Here is a 27,038-nt window from a genome sequence, read left to right as displayed (position 1 = left end):
GGTCGGGGCAGATGGAGGAGGAGGAGGACGAAGAAGACCCCATCAGCCAGCACCTCTACAACGCCCAGATGCTGCGCCATGGCGTCGAGAGCGCACCGCACTTCGTCATGTTCTTCGCCCCGTGGTGAGCAGCGGCGGCGGCGGCCTGGACCAGGGAGGAAAGGGCACGCCGCGCTCCTCTTCCCGGCTATCACTACAGGGGCAGCTGGAGGAAGAGGAGCCGGTGAGGGCGGGTTTGGGAAAGGAGCCCCCGGGCAAATCCGAGGCGGGAGGAAGAGGGGGGCCTCACTTTTTCCTCCGCGCCCCGCCTGGATCAGCTTTTCCCCCAAATCCTGTGCCCGCCCATTCCCCTCCCCCCGCTTCAGACCTTACTAGGATTTGCTGAGAGTTTCTTTCCACGCAAGCAAATCAGCAGCAGCGAACAGACGAAGATCCGGGTTTCCCCGCTGCCCACGCAAAGGGGAAAGCCCGATTCGGCTCCTCGCTGCTGCCGCCGAGCAGATCAGCTGCTGGGCGGCCGCAGCAGCAGTGAGCAGACAAAGATCCGGGTTTCCCCGCCGCCCACGCAAACTCCACCATCTGCGCATGCGCGGACATGGAAAAAGGGCACGCATGCGCAGATGGTGTTTTTACTTCCGCAACCCTACATCGCGAAAAATCGATTATCGTGAGGGGTCTTGGAACGGAACCCTCGCGATAATCGAGGGATCACTGTATTCCATTCTGATAAATCGCTGTCCAATCTCTTCTTAAAAACCTCCAGTGGCAGAACACCCACAAGTTCTGGAGGGAAGCTATTCTATTAATTGTTCTCATTGTCTTAAAATTTCTCCTTAGTTCTTAAGTTGGATCTCATTACTTCCTGTCCTACCCTCAGCTGCTTTGGAGAATAGGTTTATTTATTTATTGTTAGAGTTGGAAGGGACCATGCGGGTCAAGTCCAACCCCCTGCCTAAGCAAGAACCCTATAGCATCCCAGCCAAATGGCAGTCCAATTTCCTCTTAAAAATGTCCAGAGTGTTGGAGTTCACAACGTCCACTGGTAGGTTGTTCCACTGGTTGATTGTTCTGACGTCAGGAAGTTTTTCCTTATTTCCAGGTTGAATCTCTCCTTGGTCAGCTTCCAGCCGTTGTTCCTCGTCCGGCCCTCCGGTGCCCTGGAGAATAAAGTGATCCCCTCCTCTCTGTGGCAACCCCTCGTATACCTGTAGACTGCTATCATGTCCGCTCTGGCCCTCCTTTTCTCTAGGCTATCCATGCCCAGTTCCCGCAGTCTCTCTTCGTAAGATCATTTTGGTTGCTCTTTTCTGCACCTTCTCCAGAGTTTCAAGGTTGATCCCTTCTTCTCTGTGACAGCAAATATCCAAATATTGGGAGACTGCTATCAAGTCACCCCTAGTCCTCTTTGTTAAGACTAAGCACACCCAGTTCCTGCGACTGTTCCTTGTTACGTTTTACCCTCCGGTACCGTAATCATCTTTGTTGTTCTTCTCTGCTATCTTTTCAGAGTCTCAACATCTTTTCTGTATCTTGGTGACCAAATCTGGACACAGTATTCCAAATGTGATTTTTAAATGTTAATAATCCTTTTCCTCTTTTTTCTTAAATAATATCATGATTCCAATTCTACATAGCACATCTAAATGAAACTTCAGTATTTCACACTAAAAAAGGAACTTTCAGATCTTCCAGAATTACCATGACCAAGAATTTGAATATAATTTATCAGAACATGAATTCTAAGAACATTTGTGTGAAAAGATATAAATGATAATGTAAACATATGTGAATCTTAATTAAACTGTAAGAATATTTATATTTTAAATAAAATATTATTAAATTTTCATTTGGAGGGAACTATTTTTAATAGGAAAATGAACACAATAACAAGGGGACACAATCTGAGGTTAGTTGGGGGAAAGATCAAAAGCAACATGAGAAAATATTATTTTACTGAAAGAGTAGTAGATCCTTGGAACAAACTTCCAGCAGACGTGGTTGGTAAATCCACAGTAACTGAATTTAAACATGCCTGGGATAAACATATATCCATCCTAAGATAAAATACAGGAAATAGTATAAGGGCAGACTAGATGGACTATGAGGTCTTTTTCTGCCGTCAATCTTTTATGTTTCTATGTTTCTATTTTTATAGCATAATCTCTAGAGGCTACTATTCTCAAACCCTAGATTATTTTAAATATAGTAATTATCAACCTCGATCTAACATTTAGAGATGAGGTTTTCTTGTTATCCTGGAAAAACTATATCCAGAAGGAAGCTGCAAGCTTCAGATCATTTAAAATAAATAATAATGGTCTTATTAAAAATGGTTTATTAAGGTTTCTAAATTTAACATTATACAGAATGAAACAAATGCTCAATGTGAAAATGAAGTACAAGGATGAGGACAATGACAGATCTTATTTTAAAAAATCATTATCGTCTGAACCATAAGACATAAGTAATGATGCAGGTTGAACAGTATTAGCACTTGTAAAATAAATCTGGTATATTATCAAATAGAAATGGTAGATTTCTTTTACATTTTAAAGTTTCAGCAAATTCTGTACCATAATGAATATCCAAATAGTATTTAATGTGTTTCTTTTTTAGATAATTTTATCAGAGGCAGACAAAAGGATAACAAAACAGCACTATTTCTCTTAACATATTTTTATATATGGAATTACTATTAAGGATAAGGAAAACTCAATAGTGGTCACAGGATTGGAAAAGGTCAGGAGCAGGTGCAGTGTTAAGGCGGCAAGGTGTAGCAGAGGTCCTCAGCTAACATTTTTTCACCTTTCTAATTGGCAGTTGGAACAGTCTCATGGAATACCACCAATCAGCTGTCTGTTGCCACCGTCACCGTTGCCGCCATTGCACACACACACCATGCCACATTCAGAGTAATAATAATAATAATAATAATAATAATAATAATAATAATAATAATAATAATTTTTTATTAGATTTGTATGCCGCAACCAGTTTTTGACCCTCTTTTTGGAGGTAAAAAGGTGCATTTTATACTCTGAAAAATACAGTATGTGCACAGCACATCATGAGAAAGGCAGGGCTAGATGAATCACAAGTTGGAATTAATGCAAGGAGGAATATCAATTTTGTAAAAAGTGTAGATGCCAGAAGAAATATCAACAACCTCAGATGTACCACTCTAATGGCAAAGGAACTAAATAGCCTCTTGATGTGGGTGAAAGAGGAGAGTGCTAAACTCAATTAAAAATACCGACCAGAATGTTCTAAAGATTTTAGCATTTGTCTAAAAATGGAAAAGACATCCCTAGCAACAGTAATACAAAACTGTAGTTACATGTTAAGACGGCTCAATTTTGATGACTGCCAGTGAAATGTGTAATAAATACAGATTAAAGGAAATATCCTCCAATTTATGGAACATATTAAGACATCTAAACCACGCAGAATTAGGCTACCATCGTTATTTTAAGCTGAATCAAAGAAAAAAATGGGGGTAAAGTACTCCAGGATGAGAGTACGCTATCAATGGCCTTTCCATTACTTCACTACAGGTAGCCTTTTAGTCATTGCTCCAAATTGTGATAACCAGTTTGATTAACAACCAAGTTGCTAGTCCCAATAGTGATAGCTAAATGAAAACCACCTGTTACAGAAAAAAGAGAAGGTAAGAAAAAGGAAGCTTCTAGGAGATGCCAAGCATGCTATAATTAATAGAAAGAAAGTCACTTTGAAGACCATAAACAGCAGGTGCATAGGCCATGAAGAAAAAGAGAAGGGTGAATGAAGCACGCCAACCTTCCTTACTTGCCAGGTAAGACTTCTCCAAATTTGTTTCAGGAATAACTTACCTGCCCAGAATAGTTCAGCTGAATTTCTAAGCCACAATATTTTTCTTTCATATATACAATGAAACACACTTCCAATTTTGCACACATCGCCCATATAATGTAGTCTGTTTTTACTATTCTTCCAATGGCCATATTTTGCAAGGGCTAGTTTTAAAGGCAATCCAATAAAAGATATCAAACCATTCTAGAATTGAAGTAACATTTAGGAAAGTCAGACCCTGTAGTAACAAGTAAGCCGAAGACCAAAACAAGGCCCAAAAGACCACTCAACTACAGTGGTTCCTCTACCTAAGAATGTCTCTATTTGCGAACATTTCTAGATAAGAACCGGGTGTTCAATATTTTTTTGCCTCTTCTCAAGAACCATTTTCCACTCACAAACCCGAGCCTCCGAAACTGTAACCAGAAAAGGCAGGGAGAAGCCTCCGTGGGTCCTCTCTAAGAATCTCCTGGGAGGAAACAGGACCACCACCCTCTCTGTGGCTTCCCCCATCGCATGCATTATTTGCTTTTACATTGATTCCTATGGGAAAAATGTAGAACAGAGATCCCCAAACTTGGCAACTTTAAGATTTGTAGACTTTAACTCCCAGAATTTTCCAGCCAGTCTTAAAGTTGCCACGTTTGAAGACCTCTGATTTAGAGTAAACTGTGTAATTGTACCCATAAGTACATAATCCTTAACCAAAGCCACTTCATTTCTCTCTTGGTAAACATTTTATTTGCTTAAATCCAGAACTTAATCCAGAACCAAACTATCTGGACAAGTAATTTTTTTAGTTATTTATTAAATTTATATGCTGCCAATCTCACCATGAAGCAACACTAGGCAAACAAAATAAAACAATATAAAACATAATATTGAAAGGATAAACATTAAAATTAACAAAGATGTCTAATGAAAGAAGATGAAGATCTCAGATCTGATCACTCTTAAGTGGCCTCTTGTTGTTCATTGATTTCAGAGAATTTCCTGGTTTTCATTTTCTCTAAGAAATGAAATGTTAGAACAGACACATTGCAGGAAGCTGAAGAGGAAACCTCAATCAGCCCATACTTAAGATAACATCAGATTGACATCATCAGTATGTTGATGATACTCAGCTGTGTCATCTTGACCTTGGACCAGCCAAGTGATGTCATCACTCTCTTGTTCAATGCCTGGAAGCTGCTGGAGCCTGCTTGGGGAGGAACAGGCTCAAGCAAAAATTAAACATCTGCGCTATCTAGCTGAGGGGGCTTTCTGAATGGGCCTGTACTTATCCACTTAAGGCTGGTGTGCAATTTGAGAATCTTCCTGGACTTTCAAGGAACAGACAGCAGCTGTGGCCAGGAAAACTTTATAGAGATCCATCTTGTGTACCATCTGCATTAGGTCTTGGATCAAGAGACCTTGTTTATATCTACTCATACCTTAGTCATTTTGCTTGTGGGCTAATTGGTTCAAAATGCAACACAGGGAACAATTACAGGCAGGTCTCACAATGTCCCTGTAAATAAAGTATGCCACAGAAGTGAGTACACCCCCTCACTTTTTGTAAATACATTGCTCAAAAAAATAAAGGGAACACTTAAACAACGCAATATAACTCCAAGTAAATCAAACTTCTGTGAAATCAAATCACAATTCAAAGTATTGGTTATGACCTATAAAGTCCTTCATGGCATCGGACCAGAATATCTCCGGGACCGCCTTCTGCCGCACGAATCCCAGCAACCACTTAGGTCTCACAGAGTTGGTCTTCTCAGGGTCCCGTCCACTAAACAATGTCGTTTGGCGGGACCCAGGGGAAGAGCCTTCTCTGTGGTGGCCCCGACCCTATGGAACCAGCTCCCCCCAGAGATCAGAATTGCCCCCACCCTCCTCGCCTTTCGTAAGCTCCTTAAAACCCATCTCTGTTGTCAGGCATGGGGGAATTGAGATACTCCTTTTCCCCCAGGCCTATACAATTTATACATGGTATGTTTGTGTGTATGCTTGGTTTTAATAAGGGTTTTTAGTTATTTTAAATATTAGATTTGTTATACGTTGTTTTATTATTGTTGTTAGCCGCCCCGAGTCTACGGAGAGGGGCGGCATACAAATCTAATAAATAAATAAACAAACGAACAAACAAACAAACTGTCCACTTAGGAAGCAACACTAATTGACAATCAATTTCACATGCTGTTGTGCACATTCAACTTTGTACAGAACAAAGTAGTCAATGAGAATATTTCATTCATTCAGATCTAGGAGGTGTCATTTGAGTGTTCCCTTTATTTTTTTGAGCAGTATATTTAAGTATATATTTCCAGGGGTAAAATTCAGCCGGCTCTATCTGGCTCGTGTGATATGGTCAGGCCGACTGCATGGACGTCGTGTTCCTTTTTTGCTACTATTTTCAGCCTCTGCGCATGCATAGATGACGGCACGTGCAAGCAAAGCGTGTGTGGGCATGCACACATTTGCGAGCTGATAGGGAAGGTAAGTGAATTTCACTCCTGATCTTTTCATGTGACAACACTGAAGGAATGAAACTTGACTATAATGTAAAGTAGTGAATATACAGCTTGTGTAACAGTGTAAATGTGCTGTCCCCTCAAAACAGCGCAACACACAGCCATTAATGTCTACATTGCTGACAACAAAAGTGAGTACACCCTAAGGGATAACGTCCAAATGGGCCCAAGTATTTATTTATTGGATTTATATGCCATATAAATATAATATAAATATATCTATATTATAAGGAGCTGTTTTATCTCCCTGGTGTCATCTGACTCGTTAGTGGTACAAGGTCTCAGGTGTGAAGGGAGAGCAGGTGTGTTAAATGTAGTGTTATCATTCTGGTTCTCTCACACTGGTCACTGAAAGTTCAACATGTTGGTGGGAATTTCATGCTCTGGGGCTGCATGAGTGCTGCTGCAACTGTGATATACTGAAACAAAGCATGATCCCCTCTTTTCAGAGACTGGGCTACAGGGCAATATTCTAACATGATAACAGTCCCAAACACACCTCCAAAACAACCACTGCCTTGCTAAAGAAGCTGAGGCTGAAGACTGGCCAAGTATGTCTGCAGACCTAAACCCTATTGAGCCTCTGTGGGGCATCCTGAAATGGAAGGTCGATATGCGCAAGGTCTCTATTCTCTCGCTTTCTTTCCCTTCCTCCCTCCCTCCCTCCCTCTCTCCATCCCCCCTCTCTGCCTCCGGTTCTTTGTGTTGGGAGACTCTCTTGAGTTGAGGGAGGAGCCCCTGAACTGGTGCTGAGTAGTGGGAATAAAGGCCGACCAGCCCAGGAGCAGTTTAACCACACTCAGCTGGCTGGTGAGGAGGCAGGGCATCCCAACACAGGCAGCTCTGCAGGAAAAGAAACTGGTGTTGTTTTTTTTGCATTGTGGCTCACGTCATAATGGGCTTCAGAAGGAAGAGGGAATCCTGTCTCCCGCATTGTGAAATCCATGACTAAAAAAGTTCAAACAATTCCAACTTTGTGAGATCTTTTTCTTTAATGAGAAATTGGAATTGAGTGAAACGTGATGGAGAAACACTATTGGAGCTGGACTAGGGTGACTGCATGTGGGCCCACAGAGAGGCCTTGTGTGCTACGTCTGGCACATGTGCCATAGGTTTGCCATCATGGGCATAGGTGGATAGTTATCTGAGAGACCAACAGTCTGTTTTGGCTTCTATCCACCTTACAAAATTAGAAAGAGCTGGCTCTTGGTCCCGTCAACAGAATAGAGTTATCTAGCAAGACCCAGGAAGTGTGAGTGCTCTGATGGAACATCTGCCCTCTGGAACAGCATATCCTAAAAGATTTAAATTGTATGTAACCTCCCAATCTTTAAAAAAGCTTTGGACTCCTGGATGTTACCCAAGCCCTGGAATAGGATAGTTGATTGACCCTTTTAGGTTGGGCATTGTATTGGAAAGAGGATTTTATTGCTCCTTTTTGGGCAACTATCAACATTTGTGATACTATAATTTTATTTCTTTTTGTAACGCAGCTAAATTATTCTGGAGTTGGAGAGCCCCAGATATGTGTTTTATAAATAAATTGTGCATTTATAAACTCAATCTGTACAGGTTTGTTTTTAACCAATGAAAATAGACAAGAGTTTTTCTCTCAGAAAAAAAGATTCTAAGATAAATTAAGTACACAAACTCCCAGGAAACACATGTTCTAAAAACTATTTTTGACATACAGTATTTCAAAAACTCTAAGTGTGTTAGTAATGAATCACATTGAAATATATGTATATTGATAGATATCAATAGTCCATATTCCTTTCATTAAAGGATTTAATACTTTATATCTAAATCTTAGATGTGTTGTAAAGGTAAACATATAAAAATGTCTTCTGGTCACAGAAAATACCACAAACAATTCCTATGAAACATTTTATCATTGGGGTTACTAAAATATTTCAGTTTAAACTGGGAAGATTTTTATGCAAATTTTATTCAATCCAAATAGAAATATATATATACCTAATTTATGGATTTCAATTTCATCTAATGCAGCTGAATCCTGGAAGAATAAGGACATGCAAAAGGATTGGATTTTTTGAACAAGGAATAGTTTAACGTTGATATTCACTACCATGACATGTGATGCTGGCGACAAGATTGGCTAGCTTCTAAAAAGGTTAATGGAAGCCATGGAGATTAATGACAATTAGTCTTATTGGTAGCGCGTCTTTCCCTGAAGACCATCGGCTGGGAGGGCTTCCTTTTGAGGTTGGTTGCACACTATGAAAACAGACAGGTCAGGATAGGCCAGATAAATAGCTGTGGACTGTTTATGTTTATATATTATGTTCTTAATAAAAGTAAAAATGTTTCCCTGTCCACGCGTGTCCGACTCTAGGGTGCGGTTCTCATCTTGGTGTCTTGGTCAAGGAAGACATTTTCCATAGTCATGTGATTAGTATGGCTATATGCCAAAGACATATGGAACGCTGTTACTTTCCCACTGGTACAGGAATGGGAGCTCACCCTATTGTGCGGCACTCTTGAACCCAGGCATTTAACTTTCCAACTGATAAGTTCAGCATCTTTAACCACTGATCCATTGTGCCTATTATGAGCCATTGTACCCGTTACCTTAAAACGTAATCCAAATTGTTTAGTTTTGCCAACAAACACAATTCTCATTGGTGAAGGTGGAAAAGGGGTGATGTGGCTTGGAGAGCTTCATAATACCAGAGCAATTTTTTTAATGGCGTAGAAAGTTTCAGGGAGAAATAGTTCAAGCCCAACAAAGAATATTCTTTCTGCACCAACTTAGAAAGCTCAAACTGCCCAAGGAGTTGCTGTTAACAGTGCTACAGAGGAATATTGAGTCTGTCATCTGCGCCTATATAACTGTCAGGTTTGGTTCTGCAACCCAACAAGATAGACACAGACTTCAGAGGATAATCAGAACTGCAGAAAAAACAATTGCTACCAACCTGCCTTCCATTGAGGGCTGTGAAAATATTTACAGACACCTCATATTCTGGACACAAACTGCTTCAACTCCTACTCTCAAAACGATAGAGCTATAGATCACTGCACACCAGAACAACTAGAGACAAGAACAATTTTTTCTGCTAAACAAATAATTTCCTCAACACTGTCAAACTATTTACAAAGACTGCACTACTATTAATCTCATCGTTCCCAACACTCATCTCTTCCCATAAATGACTGTATGATTGTAACGTTGTTGCTTGTATCCTTACAATTTATATTGACTGGTTCCTAATATGATTTGATTGCTTATATGTATCCAGATCTTTAAGTGTTGTACTCATCATTCTTGACAAATTTATCTTTTCTTTTATGTAACTGAGAGCATATGTACTGATAAATTCCTTGTGTGTCCAATCACATGGCCAATAAAATTCTCTTCTCGACACATTGGATTTCATCCAATATTTCAAGTGTTTTGCAACTCTGTTGGCCCTTAATGTTGTTTTAAAACCAGACTCTTAATTTAAATAATATTTTTCTTACTGAGAAATTTTTTTTTAACTTTAAAGCTTTCCTATTTTTCAAATGGCAATTATAATATTTTAAAAACACTTTCTAGTATTGAGGATTTTGTTTATATTCTAGCATGCTACAAAGCTACTCCCATTTATACAGAAAAGATTCTGCTAAAAAAATAAAATACCGGTAGATCTTTATTGTAAAACCTATCCTACAAATATTCAAATAAAACTTTTATACCTCATAAAGTATCAATACATATTTTATATACAGATTGCATACATGCACATATTATACTATAAATTACATGCACATATACTATAAATTTAAATTTGATGTGTGCTGTTTATATCCCAATTTCTTTCACAAATCACATTCCCTACATTTTTCTCATAAAATAATTTAGAAAAATATGTCATCTTCACAAACTGCAAAAATGTTATATTCTAAGGCAGATTATGGAAACAGGAGGAAAGGTAAAATAAATCAAAACTAAATCAGCTTTAAAAGTGGGCCTCATCTTGGAAACAAGTAAAAGTTAAATCTCAATTTGAAAGGGAAAAATGGACATATTGTTTGGAATGCTTCCCTATCCCTTAATTTGCTATCTAAGACTTGTTTAATATAAATGGCTTAATTACCATTGTTATATTAAAGAATATTGTATTCCAAAGGAGCTTGAAATGGACTGCTTTACATTTGATTCTACAAGGGCTTTTTTAATAATAGAAAATTTAAATTCTATTTGAAAAAGTCATAGATTTAAAAATTACACATAAGAGAAACGGACTGAATTTTGGGGAAAAAAATACAAATAACCTTTTATTAATGTGATCATAGCAATCTACAGAAATACATTCCACTAACTTTTGCAACCAGGATTTTTTTTTTCTCAGTGTGCCAATATTTCCCAGAAGTAATTCAGTATTTATAAAGGCAACTACTTCCTTTTGTGCATTCAGGAAAAGCAATATTAGCCTTCTGATATGACTCATATATCTTTCTTTAGCCAGGACTGAGGGTTGAGCAAAAAAAGCAAGACAAACTGAGAAAGCTCTAGGGCAAACACCACTGTACAATATAAACCACAAAGCTTTGTCCGACTCTGAAATAATGGAATGATCTATTCCACCAGTTCTCAACCTGTGGGTCGTGACCCCTTTGGGGGTCAATGACCCTTTCACAGGGGTCACCTAAGGCCATCAGAAAATATATATTTCCAGTGGACTCCAGTCCTCTATCCATCTCCAGGCGGGTCCACCCACATGCAAACAGACTACTGCAAAAAAAAGGAACTGTATTAAAGGATTGCGGCATTAGGAAGGTTGAGAACCACTGATTTCTAATCCATTCATGGAACCTTAGACAGATTTCTAATTTATATATCACCCCGCCCCCCATAACTAATCTACTGATTTTATTATCTTCACACTAATAAAGGCAATAAAATGCACAGGGTTCATTAAAAAGGAATTTAAAAAATCAGCTCACAATTAGAAACGCCAGAAACCCGAAAGAAAGCAACACGCAACAGTACAATGAAACGACCACTAAAAAAAAGAAGAAACACTGAGGCTGCCACATGCTTGCAACAAAGACAGAACCTTAACAGCTGCTAAGCATCCCTTAAAACCAAACGATGCCTACGCTTATCTCTTGCTCATTGTGCTCAACAACCTTGCTCTTGCTCAACAACCACAATCACGGTGTGTGTGTGTGGGAGGAAATGTCCTCAAAATAAGTGAAGCCACGAAACATGATTTCTACCCCACCTGATGCTTAAATCCACCCCAACCACATTTCACCCAAGCCAGATATACCCACCTTGCGCCTTGGCGCCTCGTGTGGAGCAGAGTTCCAACCCTCTCCCTCAATTCACCTGGCTCACTCCCACTTATGACGGTATGGCTATAAGTTGTATCCTTAAGATTTATATTAATGTTTCCTCATTGCTTATTTGACCCTTGACAATCATTAAGTGTTACATAGAAACATAAAAGACTGACAGCAGAAAAAGATCTCATGGTCCATCTAGTCTGCCCTTATACTATTTCCTGTATTTTATCTTAGGATGGATATATGTTTATCCCAGGCATGTTTAAATTCAGTTACCAACCACGTCTGCTGGAAGTTTGTTCCAAGCATCTACTACTCTTTCAGTAAAATAATATTTTCTCACCTTACTTCTAACCTTTTCCCCCAACTAACCTCAGATTGTGTCCCATTGTTCTTGTGTTCACTTTCCTATTAAAAACACTTCCCTCCTGAACCTTATTTAACTCTTTAACGTACTTAAATGTTTCGATCATGTCCCCCCTTTCCCTTCTGTCCTCCAGACTATACAGATTGAGTTTATGAAATCTTTCCTGATAAGTTTGATGCTTAAGACCTTCCATCATTTTTGTAGCCCGTCTTTGGATCCGTTCAATTTTGTCAATATCTTTTTGTAGGTGAGGTCCCCAGAACTGAACACATTCTTCCAAATGTGGTCTCACCAGCGGTGTTGTACCTCATGATTCTTGACAAATGTATATTTTATTTTATGTACGCTGAGAGCATATGTACCAATGACAAATTCCTTGGGGGTCCAATCTCACTTGGCCAAGAAAATAATTCTATTCTATTCATCCATCACCTCCATTCACCTATGTCTCTCTCTCCCCACGACCCACCCACAACCGCCCGGGAGTCTCAGAAGCCACGCCTTCTCCCCCCTCCCCAACCAGCGCCCCCCTCCCGCCCTTTCCTCCCCTCACCTTTGGCCTCACAGTCCGCGCAGTACTTGTTGTCCTCCTCTCGCAAGAGCTTGGCCAGGATGGCCTGGTGCTGCTCGTTCTGCTTCTGCGCCTTTTCCCGGCAGGAGCGAGTGGACATGGCGAAGGGGAGAAGGGCGAATGGACGGGAAGGGAAGGGGCGGGTGGGGTGGGGGAAAGAGCAAGCTAGAGAGGCGGCGTGAGAGAAGGGGGGTAGCAGGGCCTTAGGCGGCCGGCGCGCTCGGAGGACCTGGAGGAAGAACTTGAGCCGGCAACCCGAGAGAGGCGGCGGCGTCAGCGGCGCTTCCTATTTCCCCTCCTGCCGCTCCCAGCTGGCTCGCTCTTGCGCTCTCCTCCCTCCTCCTTCTCCTCCGTCACGGCGCGCCAGCTCAGCCAATCAGCGGCCGCCGGCATGTCAAGCCAGCTAAGGCGGAGCGGCGTCGGTGTTCCTCAACCGGAACTACTCCTGACAAACGGTCGTATCCGCTTGCGCAAAAGCGGTTCCTGACATCTTTTTCTCTGCGGGGTGACGCGGCTCTGTCGTTCCCCCGCCCCTCCCCGTGTCGAAATAGTTCTGGGGTTTGGAGTTTGAGAGAGGTGTAAAGACATTTCTTGGCACACGGAAGCCATCCTCCCGCTTTCTGAGTAAAATAGGCAAAGTACGCAGCCGCCCACCTAGAAAATAATTTCCCCATTAAGTATCAAGCATTCCAAGACCGCGTATTCATCCGCTTACGAATGATGAATCTGCTTAAAACTGATGGAAGTTTCTTGGATGAGAAACCTTCCTCTTCCTCCGCCTGGGATGTGGGGGGGGGGGGGCAGTCCAGTTTACTTTTGAAAAAGCACTTTTGTGACTCCTGGATGATTGAGAATTTCCACAGACCTCTGCTTATGAAAGGTTGGAAGAACAGTGGAGATGGAGCAGCTATTTCTCCGTCTTTCATCCCACTCGGAGACCTGAGGAAACCAAGGGATTTCTCCACTGAAGGTCCAACATTCAGCTTTGGAGCAAGGGACTCTAGCGGGGGTCTCCAACCTTGGCAACTTTTAAGACTTGTGGATTTCAGTTCCCAGAGTTCCTCAGCCAGCAAAGCTCTGGGAGTAAATAAATTTGCTGTAACCACATCCAAAGATTAATACATTTTTCCACATAATCAAGTGAAAGAAGGTATTTGAAGAATGGAAGCCGTCGGCACTATCCTTTCAACTATCCTCAGAATAAAATACTAGGTTATGAGATGAGATGGGAATATTTCAGTATAAAGCAGTTCTGCTACAACAAGAAATTATTTTAAAAACTAACCACCACCACCCCTTCATCCCTGACTTTGAAGAATAGTAAAGCAGTTACTGACCAGATTTGCTATAAAATTGATGAAAGGACCCCAGAATACAAAAAAGTATAAATTTAAATCTTATTATACACAGTCCATAACTTGCATATACTGTATTCTTGCTGCTGCTTCTGTGAGGGGAGTTATGTAACGTTAAAAAATGAAGTAAATATTTCAAAAGTTTATTATGTATTCTGTGTTAATTAAAATAATACTACACTTGGGACAATATCCAGGGGTATAAGCTGCTTTGGATTTCCTGCTCTAGGGATCATATGGAGAAACATCTCACCAGCCTGCAAAACTGGCTCTACCAGCAGTGAAAAATCTAATCACTAATAAATCCCAAAAGAACATCAGGAGAATCTGAACCCAGAGGTGGGTTCCTCCTGGTTCGGACGGGTTCTGTAGAACTGGTAGTAATTTGACGGACTGGGTCACTAGAACCAGCAGCAACCTGAGCTGGTTCTCCCAGCGGTGCCACAGGCACCGTCTTGTTTTGTTCTTCTGTGTAGGCTGAAGCATTCCAAGCAATCAATCATTAGGAAACAAGATTGAATCATCAATCAGCATGGGATCAAAAAGCATGTTACTTGATAGGGCACTGGATATATCAGCAGACAAACTCAGCAAACAATAAAACAGAAGTTGAAGTCTTTATGGTTACATCACTGGAATTTCTTTATATTTACGTCACTAGATTATTATTTTTTTGTAATCTGATCCATGAATGGCTTTTCAAGCACTACCTCCAAAGTACTTTCTTAAATCTAAGTAGACATTTTAAAGCTACAATTTATGGACACTTGTAGAATAAACAGAACTTAATTTTTTGCAACATTTAACAAATTAGCTAGATTCTAAGTTGTAAGGAAGCCCCAGAATTAAGTACAGTGACATAGAATGTTTAATAAATTGCCTATTCATATTTTTAATTTTTTAATTATTAAATGGCTGCTTTATTCATAGTTCACAGTTCCATAAATCTATTTATATCTACTTCAAAATAAATTTGGATGAATTATACGCTGATTCTCTGAAAATAAGAAAAACCAACAAATAAATATTTGTGTCGCCCAATTCACCCAGGTGACAAACATTGTATCTATTTAAGAGCCTTGACAGCCCACCTGTGAAATTTTGATGTCTCCAGAAACTATTATAGAGATTAGAACTTAAATTTCTGTGATATCAGTTTATTTCAAAGGATTTTTTAAGTACGGTAGATAAATTCAGGAATTTTCTTTTTTAGCCGGAAACATACCATTTTTATTCTAGAGGTATAATACAGTCTTAGAATCCTTTAATATCAACAAAAATATAGCTGCTTTATTTTGAAATGTATTTATAATTTTTTTAAATTTATTTCTTTTGCAAATGTGAAACTGCTGGCACAGTATATCCATAGAATGGTGTTATTACGGTAGTTACCATATAGGAAATTGGCAGGAAAGTATGATCCGTGACTTTTCATTAATTATGGAAGCAGTTTTTTGTTTAGATAACTAGTAAACACAGTGATGAAAATCATCTACCTGGAGTCACTGCAACAGATGAGCAATATATAAATTTCACAAATAAATAAATGATCATAATAGTTTCCTGAATTTTAAAACTAAGGGCTGATGGAGAACTTCCTGTTCGCCAGCAATTATCCCAGCAATAGTTTGGTTCAGTTCTCTTCCAAATTGAGGAATCATTGGCACTTGCAATCATAATTAATGATTAACAAATGAAGTGAAGTTAGGACCCATAGATGTCCCTTCTGCTTTTCTTTTTCAGAAATCAAGCACAGAATAAAATATTTTTGTTGTAGAAACATGTAAATAATATGACTATTACACACCGTGCTCTGACCTGTGTCCCATTCCTGCTCCATGTTTCACTACTGCACAACAAATCTTCCTGTATTTGCACATATAAATGATGCATTTTTAAAAGTCACCATATCTAGCAAATTCTTTCTGTGCGTCTTTTCTCTACATTTTTGCTCTGCCCAAAGCTAATATCTATAGCAATAAGACCATCTTTTTTTATGCTGTTGCATCATAATTTGGTTGGAAAATAGACTAGAGCCAACTGTGCATAAATTTATTTGCTGTGAGATTTAATTGTCTTTTGTTGATTGACATAGCCTGATGTACAATGTTCTGACAAATCTCATCAATCCTGCAGCATTTTTGCATTGCTCTGAGGCAGACTGTTTCTTCTTTATATAGATCTGACATTTCTCTAGGAAACCAGTTTTTTCTTCAAGGCTATAATAAATTAAACTGGAAGTTTTTTCTTATGCCATAAGATTTAAAATACTTCCTGGAATTAATTTTCCAGAATCAAATTGAACAGTGGCAGCTATCAAGATGGTGCCCCTTTATAAAAATAGCTTTGTCCCAATTACATTGGAGGAGAAGGACCAAGGGCTCTTATTGCTGTATCTCCTGCTTCCAACAAGAAGACTCACTGGGAGTGGCCAATTACAGGAAGACATTAGAAGACTGAAGCTGATTAGGAACAGCCACCACTAAAATGAGCAGGCACAGTTATAACAACATTTCCTGCTTCCAGTAGGTTAGCACGGACAGCAGCAATTTTGGTCAACTGCAGCCAGAGTTCCTGTGACACTACCAACCTTCACCATTTACTCCAGCAGGCTGGATGGTAGTGGGAAAAGCAAGATATGTTATATTAAGAATATGTCAGGGGCAAAAGGGGAATGGACTAGTCTCCTCAGTAGAATTCTATGCAATACCGGTAGTCTTGAACTTTCAACCATTTGTTTACTGACTGTTTGAAGTTACAACAGCACCAAAAAATCTGACACAGGCAGTATCCCCAAGGTCATGTAATCAAAATTCAGCTACTTGTTAAGTAGTATATTATTGTCTTTTGCCACTTCCCAGCTGGCTTCCGATAAATAAAATTGAAGGGGATCTGGATTTACTTAATTAACAATCACAAGATTCACATAACAACTACAGTGATTCGCTTAACAATGGTGGCAAAAAGATTTTAAAAATTAGGCATGACTCACTTAACAACTGCCTTGCTTAACATCAGAAATTCTGCTCCCAATTGCAGTTGTAAGTCAAGCAATATCAGTATTCCTTGGGAGGGAAGAGAACCCTTTTTCAGAGAGATGGTTATTTCTACTTTCAAAATCCCATTCAGCGAGTCCCATTTATCCTATACCTGTGATGGCGAACCTATGGCATGCGTGCCCAAAGTGCCACGTGAAGCCATGTTGCCCAGCACATGCTGCTTTACCTGTTAGTCTTGAAGATTGTCGTCCCCATTGCCATGCATGCAAAGGAATCACGCTTTGGAAAAGCTGAACTTCTGAGTTCTGGTGCACATGTGCACCTGACAATCATCTGTCCATGCATGGGACAGTGCCAAAAACCAGTGTTTGCATGCACGCCGACCAGCTGATTGTCGGGTGTGCATGCATACCAGAACCCAGAGGTTTGGCTTTTCCAGAGCACGATCTTCATGTGTACAGTAGTGTCGAAAACTAGTCTGTGTATGCACTGATTATTGGGTGCGCATAAGTGCTAGAACCCGGAAGTTCAGCTTTTCTGGCAGAAGCACGATGCACGTGTGCATGACGTTTCTATGCAACTTTTTTAGCACTTGGTGAAAAATAATAACATCTTTTCAGCACTCAGCATTCGGTGATAAGTAATAAAATACTATTGCATTCCTATCACCGTCATGGAATTTCACCAAACTGTCAAAATACTCACTTTGAAAACCTAGAAAGTAAACTCTAGTTTTACCAGACTTTCTCATGCAGAGTTTAACATCTTTTCTTAATAATGTCATAGCATCACCAAAATCAACAGCGGAGAATCTATCTACATTAGTTTATTAAAATGCAATTTCACTATTAAAATGCAATTTCACTATTCACCGTGGGAGTTGCCAGGTTTTCAGGGCCTTGACTTTGCTAGGATCCATGGCAACGCCCTCTGGAGAGATGTTGTGCCCCAGGAACTTGATGGTCGTTTGAAATAACTGGCACTTCTCAGGTTCGTGTACAAGTGTCGTTCGCACAGGCGCTGCAAGATGCGACGTAGATGCTGCAGGTGGCTGAACTGCGAGGGGAAGAACAAGATGTTGATGACAACAAAGTGGTCCAGCATATCTTGAAAGACGTCATTCATCAGATGCTGGAAGTCCACCAGGACATTGGTGAGGCCGAAGGGCATGACTGTATACTCAAAGTGCCCTTACCGGGTCCCGAATGCAATCTTCCACTTGTCCCCCGCCCGGATCTGCACCAAGTTATAAGCACTCTGCAAATCGATCTTGGTGAAGACCGTGGCGGACCGCAGACGCTCCATGAGCTCTGAGATCAGAGGCAACAGGTACTGGGTGCGCAGGGTGATGGCGTTGAGCCGCCAGTAGTCGCAACACAATCTCACGCCCCCGGTCTACTTGACGAACAAGATGGGCGTGGAGAGGGGCAAGGTCGAGGGTCGGATGAACCCTTTGGCCAGGTTTTTGACGATGAAGTCCTTGAGGGCCAAGAGCTTGGGTTCAGACATGGAATATAGTCCGCCGGTTGGGAGCTTGGCGGCGGGAAGATCGATAGCGCAGTGCAGCAGCATCCAATCTGCCTCCTTCTCGGAGACATTGGCAAATTCGGCGAGGCAGGCAGGCAAAGAGACCTTGGATGGACCAGTCCCCTGAGCAATGCAGATGTGGTGGTGGTGATCCACACACTGCAAGCTCGAGAAGAACAAACAGTTCTGGGGCCACACAACGAGGGGATCGTGCGCTCATAACCAGGCCAACTCCAAGACCACGGGAAAATGGAGACCTCTGGCCACATAAAACTGGATGTCCTTTTTGTGAGTCCCGATGGCAAGGCGTAATGGCTGGGTCTGGAATCGGATGGGCCCAGAAAGCAAGACTCGCCCATCAATGGTCTCGACCGTGATTAGAGGGTTGACGTGGCACAAGGGTATGGAGTGACACTTGGCAAAGGCATCATCCAGAAAGTTTGTGATGGCTCCTGAGTCCATGAGGGAGTGGCCATGAGGGTTCGGGAGCGTTTGTCCACCAGGAGCTGGACGTCAAGAATCAAATGTCGGGACAAACTGGGGTCATGAGCCAGGGAGACCGAACGGGGCTGGACACCTGCCCAACCTAGCATTGCCACCAGGCTGGGCTCCCCTCGTTTCCCAGCAAGGGAGCTGACACAGGTTGAGAAGGAAGGGAAGCCGTCACTGGTGGTGCAGGAGCAGCGGCAGCTGCTGTGCCCCGCCGCTTGCGAGGACAAGAGCTGGCAAAATGGCCTGCCATCCCACAGTTAAAACAGAGTCCTGTAGCGCGGCGATGAGCCCTCTCCATCGTGGACAAACGGGGTCTGGCAGCACTCAAATCCCTGGGTTCCTCATGAGGCTTGCGAACCAGACAGACCCCTGGGCGCTGAACCGTTGCTGGCATGAAGTGTCGGGGCGCAGGAACTGGACACTGGACTGGCATGGTCGCCATCCCCCAGCACAGAGCAGGCACAGGCATGGCGACCAGAGGGTGGGGAGAGGGCTGCACAGGGCGACGAGCCTCTCTTGACAGCAACCGGGCCTCGATGTCAAAGCAATGCTGCTCCAATGCGTCCAAGGTGCGAGGAAGGGCCTTGTGGACCAACTCATCCAGCATGGCCTCAGACAAGCCATCTTGAAAGGCCTCCATCAAGGGTTCTTCGTTCCAAGAGATCTGAGAACTAAGGCTGCGAAAGTCATTAATATACTCGGCCACCGGGCGCGAGCCTTGCTTCAGCTGCTTCAGCTGACGTGTGGCCGTCTGCACCCTCACTGGGTCTGCATACTGCTGCTTCAGCCGGTTGCAGAAGACTGTATAATCGTACAGAAGTGGATCATTTCTGTCCAACAGAGGTGACACCCATGCCGCAGCCCGGCCTGAGAGAAGACTGCAGAGAAAAGCCACCTTCTCTGCATCCTGAGGAAAGTCCGTGGGCCGGGCATTGATAAACAGCTGCACCTGGCTGAGGAAAGCAGGGAACTGGCTACGCTCTCCACTGAACTTCTCCGGCATTGCCACAAAGCACTTACGGCGTGGGAGTGGCTGTGGGGCTGAAGGGTCCGGCTTGGCCGGCTGGGCAATCTGGGCCACCTGGTTTTTCAGGTCTTCCAGAGTTTGAACCAGAGTTCGAAGATCCTGATGGAACCCATCAAACACTGCTTTAATTTGCTCCATGGCTGTGGCAACAACAGAAAACCCCCCACAAAAAACCAACAAAACCAGGCTCGTGTGTGTTTGATGGGTGGGAATTTATTCTGTTCTGCCTGGCTACTGGGCAATTATAAAAACCCACACACAAGCTTGAAAACAGGCAAACGGTTTCTTGTACAAATGGGCTGCAAGCCTCAGCGACTGCAAGAGAAATGCTGGTTTATCAGTCCAAGGTCAAAAGTTAATCACTCAAGCCAGCAACAGAAGTCTTTCTGGCTTACGTCAGCCAATTACTCACTGCTTGAGTGTCAGAATCTTTAAAGGTGTCCAAAGGAAAAAATGAAACCACAAGCGTCAATGTTTTATTTTCACTCAAATGTCATTCTCAAAAGAAAAAAAGGAGTTAAAAATCAATACAGCGTCCTTTTCGTTCCCAGTCCCCATAACGAGTTGGTTCAGGGCCTCTGGGACCTCCCTTCTCTTTCGTTGTTGGATTGATATCATCGGGAAATTCTAAAAAAAAAAAAGGGTGGGGATGAATATGTAAAAATCCTGATTAGCAGATGCATTCAAATATCATCCATAGTTTGACTGTATGTGCTGTTCCTTGACTCAATTGGAGTTTTCCTTATTTTTAGCACTCAGTTCATTACCAGCACCATGGCAAAAATTATTCAGTATTTCTGTCTTCTAGTTCTCAAGTCAATTCAATGAAAGAAAATATTTTTTTCAAATGCATTTCAAATAAAATAATTTTGTTAATATTTTTATACGTGCAGGTTTCATGAGTGGTGGTGGTGCAGTGGTCTGCAAGCTACTTCTGCTAACTGCCAGTTGACTGCAGCTCGGCAGTTTGAGGTCCAGTAAAATGAGGACCCAGATTGGTGGGGGCAATATACTGACTCTGTAAACTGCTTAGGGAGGGCTGTAAAGCACTGTGAAGTGATATCTAAGTCTAAGTGCTATTGCTATTCTTGCATTTACAATGTTCTGGGATAGCCAAGGATTAGTTGTGAATATCCCATCTGATACTATACAATAATCTTTTCGGTGTACAGTATTTGCTGCTTCCCTGGCTCAAATGGCATAGTACTTTGGTATTATAGAAGGTTTGAGGCTTCTCTTAGGCATAAAAGCCAGCTGGGTGACTTTTGGCCTGTCACTCTCTTCAGTCCACGCCACCTCCCCTTATTGTTGAGGGGAAAATCAGATGTAGGAATATTATGTATGTTTCCTGCCTTGAGCTCAATGAATATGAATGCACACAAACACACTGACACAAGAGTTTAGTTTCAGCGTGACTGGATATTATACATTTATTTATTTTATTTATTCATTAATTGGATTTATATGCCACCCCTCTCCGAGTATAGGAAGTTCTACAAGTGATAGCATTTGAGAATAAACCACTTTGATAATGGTTCCCATGTTATGCAATTACTTAATTACAGCCTTTTTAGGACAACATATAATGGAACGAAGCAGATGACAAGCACACTTAAAAATAATGTGTAAACTTCATGCATTTATTATGTTCATTCCTAGTATCTTGTGACACATTCATGTCACATTTGCCCATGACTCAAAGGCCAGAGATAAATCTGAGCCAACATATTTTGTTGTACTTCAATAAAGCAGCATTTTTAAAGTAAATTATATTAGAAAAGACAAAGTTATGCTAAGTGATTTAAGAACATATGAAGCCACTACCAATAGCTTCATGGCATACATATGTAGTTTCTTTAAAATGAAAAACTTTGAAAAACTAAGTCAATGATATATTGTCTAAAAAATTATATATCACAAAATAATTATTTAGCTGTACAATCATATTTAAACAATAAAATGTATTTGGAAAGCCAAAGAAAAAGTGTAAGTAAGTAATTAAAGATTTAATAAAACCATCATGTAGGAATTCTATTTTTTCAAGAGATGGACATTAAAGGAAAAAATCGGCTCAAAGTTCACAAAACATGAAAAATGGAGAACAATGGGGCAGAAATATTTTCAATTTTTCCATCAACATCTTTTTCAAGAACATTAGACAACCTTCTAGACATAATGATATGGATTAATTTTGTTTACTACTTCACTGAAGATATTTATATCATCTCAAGACTATACCTGTTTTAACATCATATACTATTATATTTATATTTTACACACTTGCACTTACTTTCTAGTGACTCCTTTTCTACATTGGATTCTTCTGGACTATCAAAACGACCTACTGGTGTTACTGGCTTCTTAAGTGGCTGCTTGGTGGGTTCAGTACTTTGTTTTGAGCTAAAGGTATTACTTCCCAAAGAGCTGTGCAGAAAAGATGAGCCTGTTACATATAAACATAGGGTGTATGTTATAGAAGGCCTAGATTTTAAATTGTCCATGGAAATTGACAAAACCAACAATGGTTATCATGTGAGAAAAGTGTAATCTAAATATGGATGCATACTTATTCTTACACGATAACCACTAATGGTTATCAGGATTTACAGTGTCATGCAGGTGAGAATCCCATGTAATGGTGCATGTGGTATGCTTAAACCCAACAGCTGGTTCAGAATTCTGTTCCACTACACATAATACCTTTTTCTTCCCCAAAGAAGCATTTATATGTACGATTTTCTACCTATCAACTGTTCAGAGTCAGCAAGTATATATATTCTACAACTCCTTTTTAGACATACCATTTCTTGTCAAAGGAGAGTAAGTTAAGAATTAAGTGCAGAAAAGAGCAACCAAAATAATTAGGGGACAAGAAACCAAGGCTTATGAAGAGAGATTGCTGGAACTGGGCATGAGAAAAGAAGGGCCAGGGGGGACATGATAGCAGTCTACAGGTACTTGAGGGGTTGCCATGGAGGGGAGGGGATCATGCTGTTTTCCAGGGCATCAGAGGGTCAGACGAGGAACAATGGTGGGAAGCTGACCAAGGAGAGATTCAACCTAAAAATAAGGAAGAACTTCCTGATGGTCAGAGCAATGAACCAGTGGAATAGCACGCCAGCGGAGGTTGTGAACTCCCCAACTCCGGACATTTTCAAGAGGAGATTGGACTGTCATTTGGCTGGGGTGCTTAGGATTTCCTGCTTAAGCAGGGGGTTGGACTTGATGACCTACAAAATCCCTTTCAATTCTAATTAATAGATAGATAGATAGATAGATAGATAGATAGATAGATAGATAGATAGATAGATAGATAAATATTTTTTATTTATTTATTACTCCTCTCTCCACAAAAGTTCAATTTTTTTTTTACAAAAAAAAATCCAACCACTTTCACAACACAATTTACAGAACAACCCTTTGACCAGTCTGGTGGAACCAAGATGGGTAGCAAATGTTTGCTTATTAATTATTTTTTAAATTTATGTACCACACGTCACTATCCAAGAGATTCTGAGCAGCTTACAACAGAACAAATATTACCATTTTATTGGGAGGGGGAGAGGAATAAATTTTCTTGTATTTACAAGAAATTATGGCATACTTTCAAGAAATGAATCTGAAAATCCTGAAAAAACTTACCTGGGCCAAGATAGAGCAGTAAAAATAGTGGAAAAGGTTGTATCTACCCATGTACCTCAGAATAAGTCCTATTAAGTACCTGCGACTTAACACTATTTTATACACTGCTCAAAAAATTAAAAAGAACACTTAAAAAACAGAATATAAATCAAACTTCTGTGAAATCAAACTGTCCACTTAGAAAGCAACACTGATTGACAATAAATTTCACATGCTGTTGTGCAAATGGAATAGTTGCGCAAATTAAATATTCAATGAGAATATTTCAATCATTCAGATCTAGGATGTATTATTTGAGTTTTCCCTTTATTTCCTTTGAGCGGTATATATATGTATGTATATATATGCATGTATGTATGTATATGTTTGTCAAACATTTATAGGATAGCAGTAGTTTGTATAAACATAAGTAAAAAGTAACAATAAAAAGAGGACAGGGACAGAAGGCACAGTGGTGCGCTTATGTGTACTTACAAGAAAAAGTGGTGTGCTTATGCATGCCCCTTACAGACCTCTTAGAAATGGGGAGAGGTTGATTGTAGACAATCTAAGGTTAAAGTTTTGGGAGTTTGGCGACGAAACCACAGAGTCAGGTATCAATGTGATCAATGCCTAGACTGCACTACTTGACTCTGTGGTTTCTTCCCCAAACCCCCAAAACTGAAGTCATATTTTCTGCAGTTGAGTTTGGAGTGGTTTACATTTAGTTTGAATCTTCATGGCATCGGACCAGAATATCTTCTGCCGCACAAATCCCAGCGACCGATTAGGTCCCACAGAGTTGGCCTTCTCCGGGTCCCGTCGACTAAACAATGTCGTTTGGCGGGTCCCAGGGGAAGAGCCTTCTCTGTGGCGGCCCCGACCCTCTGGAACCAGCTCCCCCTGAGATTAGAAATGCCTTCACCCTCCTGGCCTTTCGTAAACTCCTTAAAACCCACCTCTGCGGTCAGGCATGGGGGAACTGTGATAACTTCCCCAGGCCTATATTGTTTATGTATGATATGTTGTGTGCATGTTCTTTAAATTATGGGTTTTTAGTTTTAATTATTAGATTTGTATTGTACATTGTTTTTTTCTATTACTGTTGTGAGCCGCCCCGAGTCTACAAAAATAAATTACATGCTCTTCTATTGCTGCAGTGAAAGGTAAAGGGAGGACATTTAGGACGCTACTCCGAAGTAAGGTAGCCCTCAACTTCCAATAGTTCATTTAGTGACTGTTAACTAAAAATAGCATACTAATAGTTACAAATTTTAATAGTTATTCGTTTAAGAACTGTAATGTTTCACTTAACCCAGGTGGCAACTGGCAAGAAAAGGTCGTAACATGGAGCAAAACTCACTCAGAGGCTCTGTGGCCCAGTGGTTGGAATGCAGCACTGTTAGCTGTAGTTGAGCAGTTCAAACCTCATCACCGGCTCAAGGTTGACTCAGCCTTCCAGGGTGGGTAAAAAAGAGGACCCAGATTGTTGGGGGCAATAAGTTGGTTCTGTAAACCTCTTAGAGAGGGCTGTAAAAGCACTACGAAGCGGTATATAAGTCCAAACGCTGTTGCTATTCCCATTCAGAAACATAAATTTTGTGGTCGTAAATTGAGGACTACCTGCACTGGGCAAACGAGGGGCAGAAACGGAGACTTCAGGCAAAGGTTGCAGGACAGGATTGGCCGCTGCAGCATTTGCCCACTCGGGGTTGACCTCCAGCCTCCCTGTAACTCGCCCCCGCCCCGCCCCTCCGCCTCCAAACTCCGCTCCCCGCTTACTGGCTTGTCCGCCGGCGGAGACAAAAGAGCGGCCCTGCCGGAGCGGCAGCCACAGAGCCATTTCCTGTCAGGACTGGGTGCTCCTCCCCGCCTTGCCGCGGCTGTGCGCGCCTCTAATGCCCCAGCGAAGTGGGCGGAGCTTAATGAAGGAAACCTCGCCCCTCGCCCGCCTCTTGTCCCTCTGGCCTCCCGATGGTGGAGAGCTTCGTTTCTGGGCTCTTTGCAGCTTTTTGGTTAAGATGCAGAGGAGACCGGAGCCTGCTTTGTTTTAGACGAGGCCGCAGAGACTGAATCGTGGGACCCGGAGGGAAGTTTTCGGCAGGGTAAAAATGGATCGCGACCGATCCATCTCTGCAATATCCCATACCGGGGTCTTCAACCTTGGCAGCTTTAAGACTTGTGGACTTCAACTCCCAGAATTCCTCAGCCGGCTTTGCCGGCTGAAGAATTCTGGGAGTTGAAGTCCACAAGTCTTAAAGCTGCCAAGATTGGAGACCCCTGCCCCATAATGGGATAAGTAAGCGATTAGTAGTAGTACAGTATTTTTTACTATTCCTATTTTTCCTAATTTGACAACTTCTGCAAACTATATTGGAACTATTATGGGAAACCGCTTTCTCTTGAGACATCGCTTTCATCTATAGATGTAGCTTCTATTATTTATTTGTTTGTTTGCCAATCAAGTGTAGGATAGTCGTTTATATAAACCACATGGAAAGTAATGATAAAAGAAGACAGTAGGACAGGGACGGTAGGCACAATGGTGTGCTTATGCATGCCCCTTGCAGACCTTAGAAAAGGGGAGAGGTCAACTGTAGACAACCTTAGGTTGAAGATTTGGGGGTTAGGGGAAGAAAGAAGAGTCAGGTAGTGAATTCCAGGTGTTGATCACTCTATTGCTGAAGTAATATTTTCTGCTGTCTAGTTTGGAGCAATTTAAATTTAGTTCGAATCTATTATGTGCTCGTGTGTTGTTGCAGTTGAAGGTGAAGTAGTCATTAACAGGAAGGACATTTTGGTATATGATTTTGTGAACTATGGTTAGATCAATTTGGAGGCGACAAGTTGTAAATTGTCTAATTTCAGTATTTCAAGTATTTCAATATATGGGCAAATTAGGCGGTTAAGGCTCCCAGTAGCTATACATCGATACCCTGATGCACTTTTGCAATGCTACAGATCGGTTTTGCAATGCTTTTCTTCAGGGATTTTTTTTTTAAACGTGCTAATCATTTTTCAGAGACCTCGGAAATCTCTCAAAGATTTTTATCTAAACATTTCTGTGTTATCGCCCTATTAACACACTATTTTGGCTCAGAAATGCAAAAATAGTTTGCTGAACTCCTAAATTCACACACGCAAAACCTAGGCAACAATATTTATTGCCTTGAGTGAATGGTAAAATTTGGGGTGCAATTGAACTATGGTAGGGTAACCCAATCTGAGGCCTAGTGTGTTTGGCAAACGCAGATGAATTTCCATGAGCACATCAGGTTTTATTGCTATATGTTTTGTCAGTCCTGCCAGGAGACACAAGACATTAAATTTGGGGACCTTACTGCATAACAACTGGCCCTCAGTGCATTGCAGCTTTTGTTTTGGAAAGAAGCCAGTCTTTAGGGACCATTTCTTGAAATCTGGGTGGC

General features: G+C 41.3%; 2 protein-coding genes across 6 annotated transcripts in view; both read right to left on the bottom strand.

The window, feature by feature from the left end:
- The window catches only part of SMAP1 (small ArfGAP 1), an 80,312-nt gene extending 67,251 nt beyond the window's left edge, over positions 1 to 13,061 (bottom strand). For 2 of the 5 annotated variants that reach the window (XM_070733045.1, XM_070733046.1), the window contains exon 1: positions 12,572 to 12,987. In XM_070733045.1, the coding sequence (XP_070589146.1) occupies positions 12,572 to 12,689 (118 nt within the window). In that variant the 5' untranslated portion in view covers positions 12,690 to 12,987. Of the gene's footprint in view, positions 1 to 12,571 lie in introns of all 5 variants that reach the window. The other 3 variants (XM_070733047.1, XM_070733048.1, XM_070733049.1) reach the window with 3 other exon arrangements.
- Positions 13,062 to 17,754: 4,693 nt separating this feature from the next.
- On the bottom strand, positions 17,755 to 25,502 carry SDHAF4 (succinate dehydrogenase complex assembly factor 4). Its single transcript, XM_070733044.1, has 3 exons — positions 25,393 to 25,502; positions 22,280 to 22,432; positions 17,755 to 20,616 (listed from the first exon to the last, which is right to left on the bottom strand). Exons 1-3 carry the CDS (start codon positions 25,451 to 25,453, stop codon positions 20,507 to 20,509), a joined length of 324 nt encoding a protein of 107 aa, XP_070589145.1. The 5' UTR covers positions 25,454 to 25,502; the 3' UTR covers positions 17,755 to 20,506.
- Positions 25,503 to 27,038: the final 1,536 nt, after the last annotated feature.

Source organism: Erythrolamprus reginae, chromosome 1, assembly GCF_031021105.1.
Source record: "Erythrolamprus reginae isolate rEryReg1 chromosome 1, rEryReg1.hap1, whole genome shotgun sequence".
NCBI lineage: Eukaryota > Metazoa > Chordata > Lepidosauria > Squamata > Dipsadidae > Erythrolamprus > Erythrolamprus reginae.
Note: the sequence above shows the minus strand (reverse complement) of the source record. Positions and strands in the feature narration are given on the sequence as shown.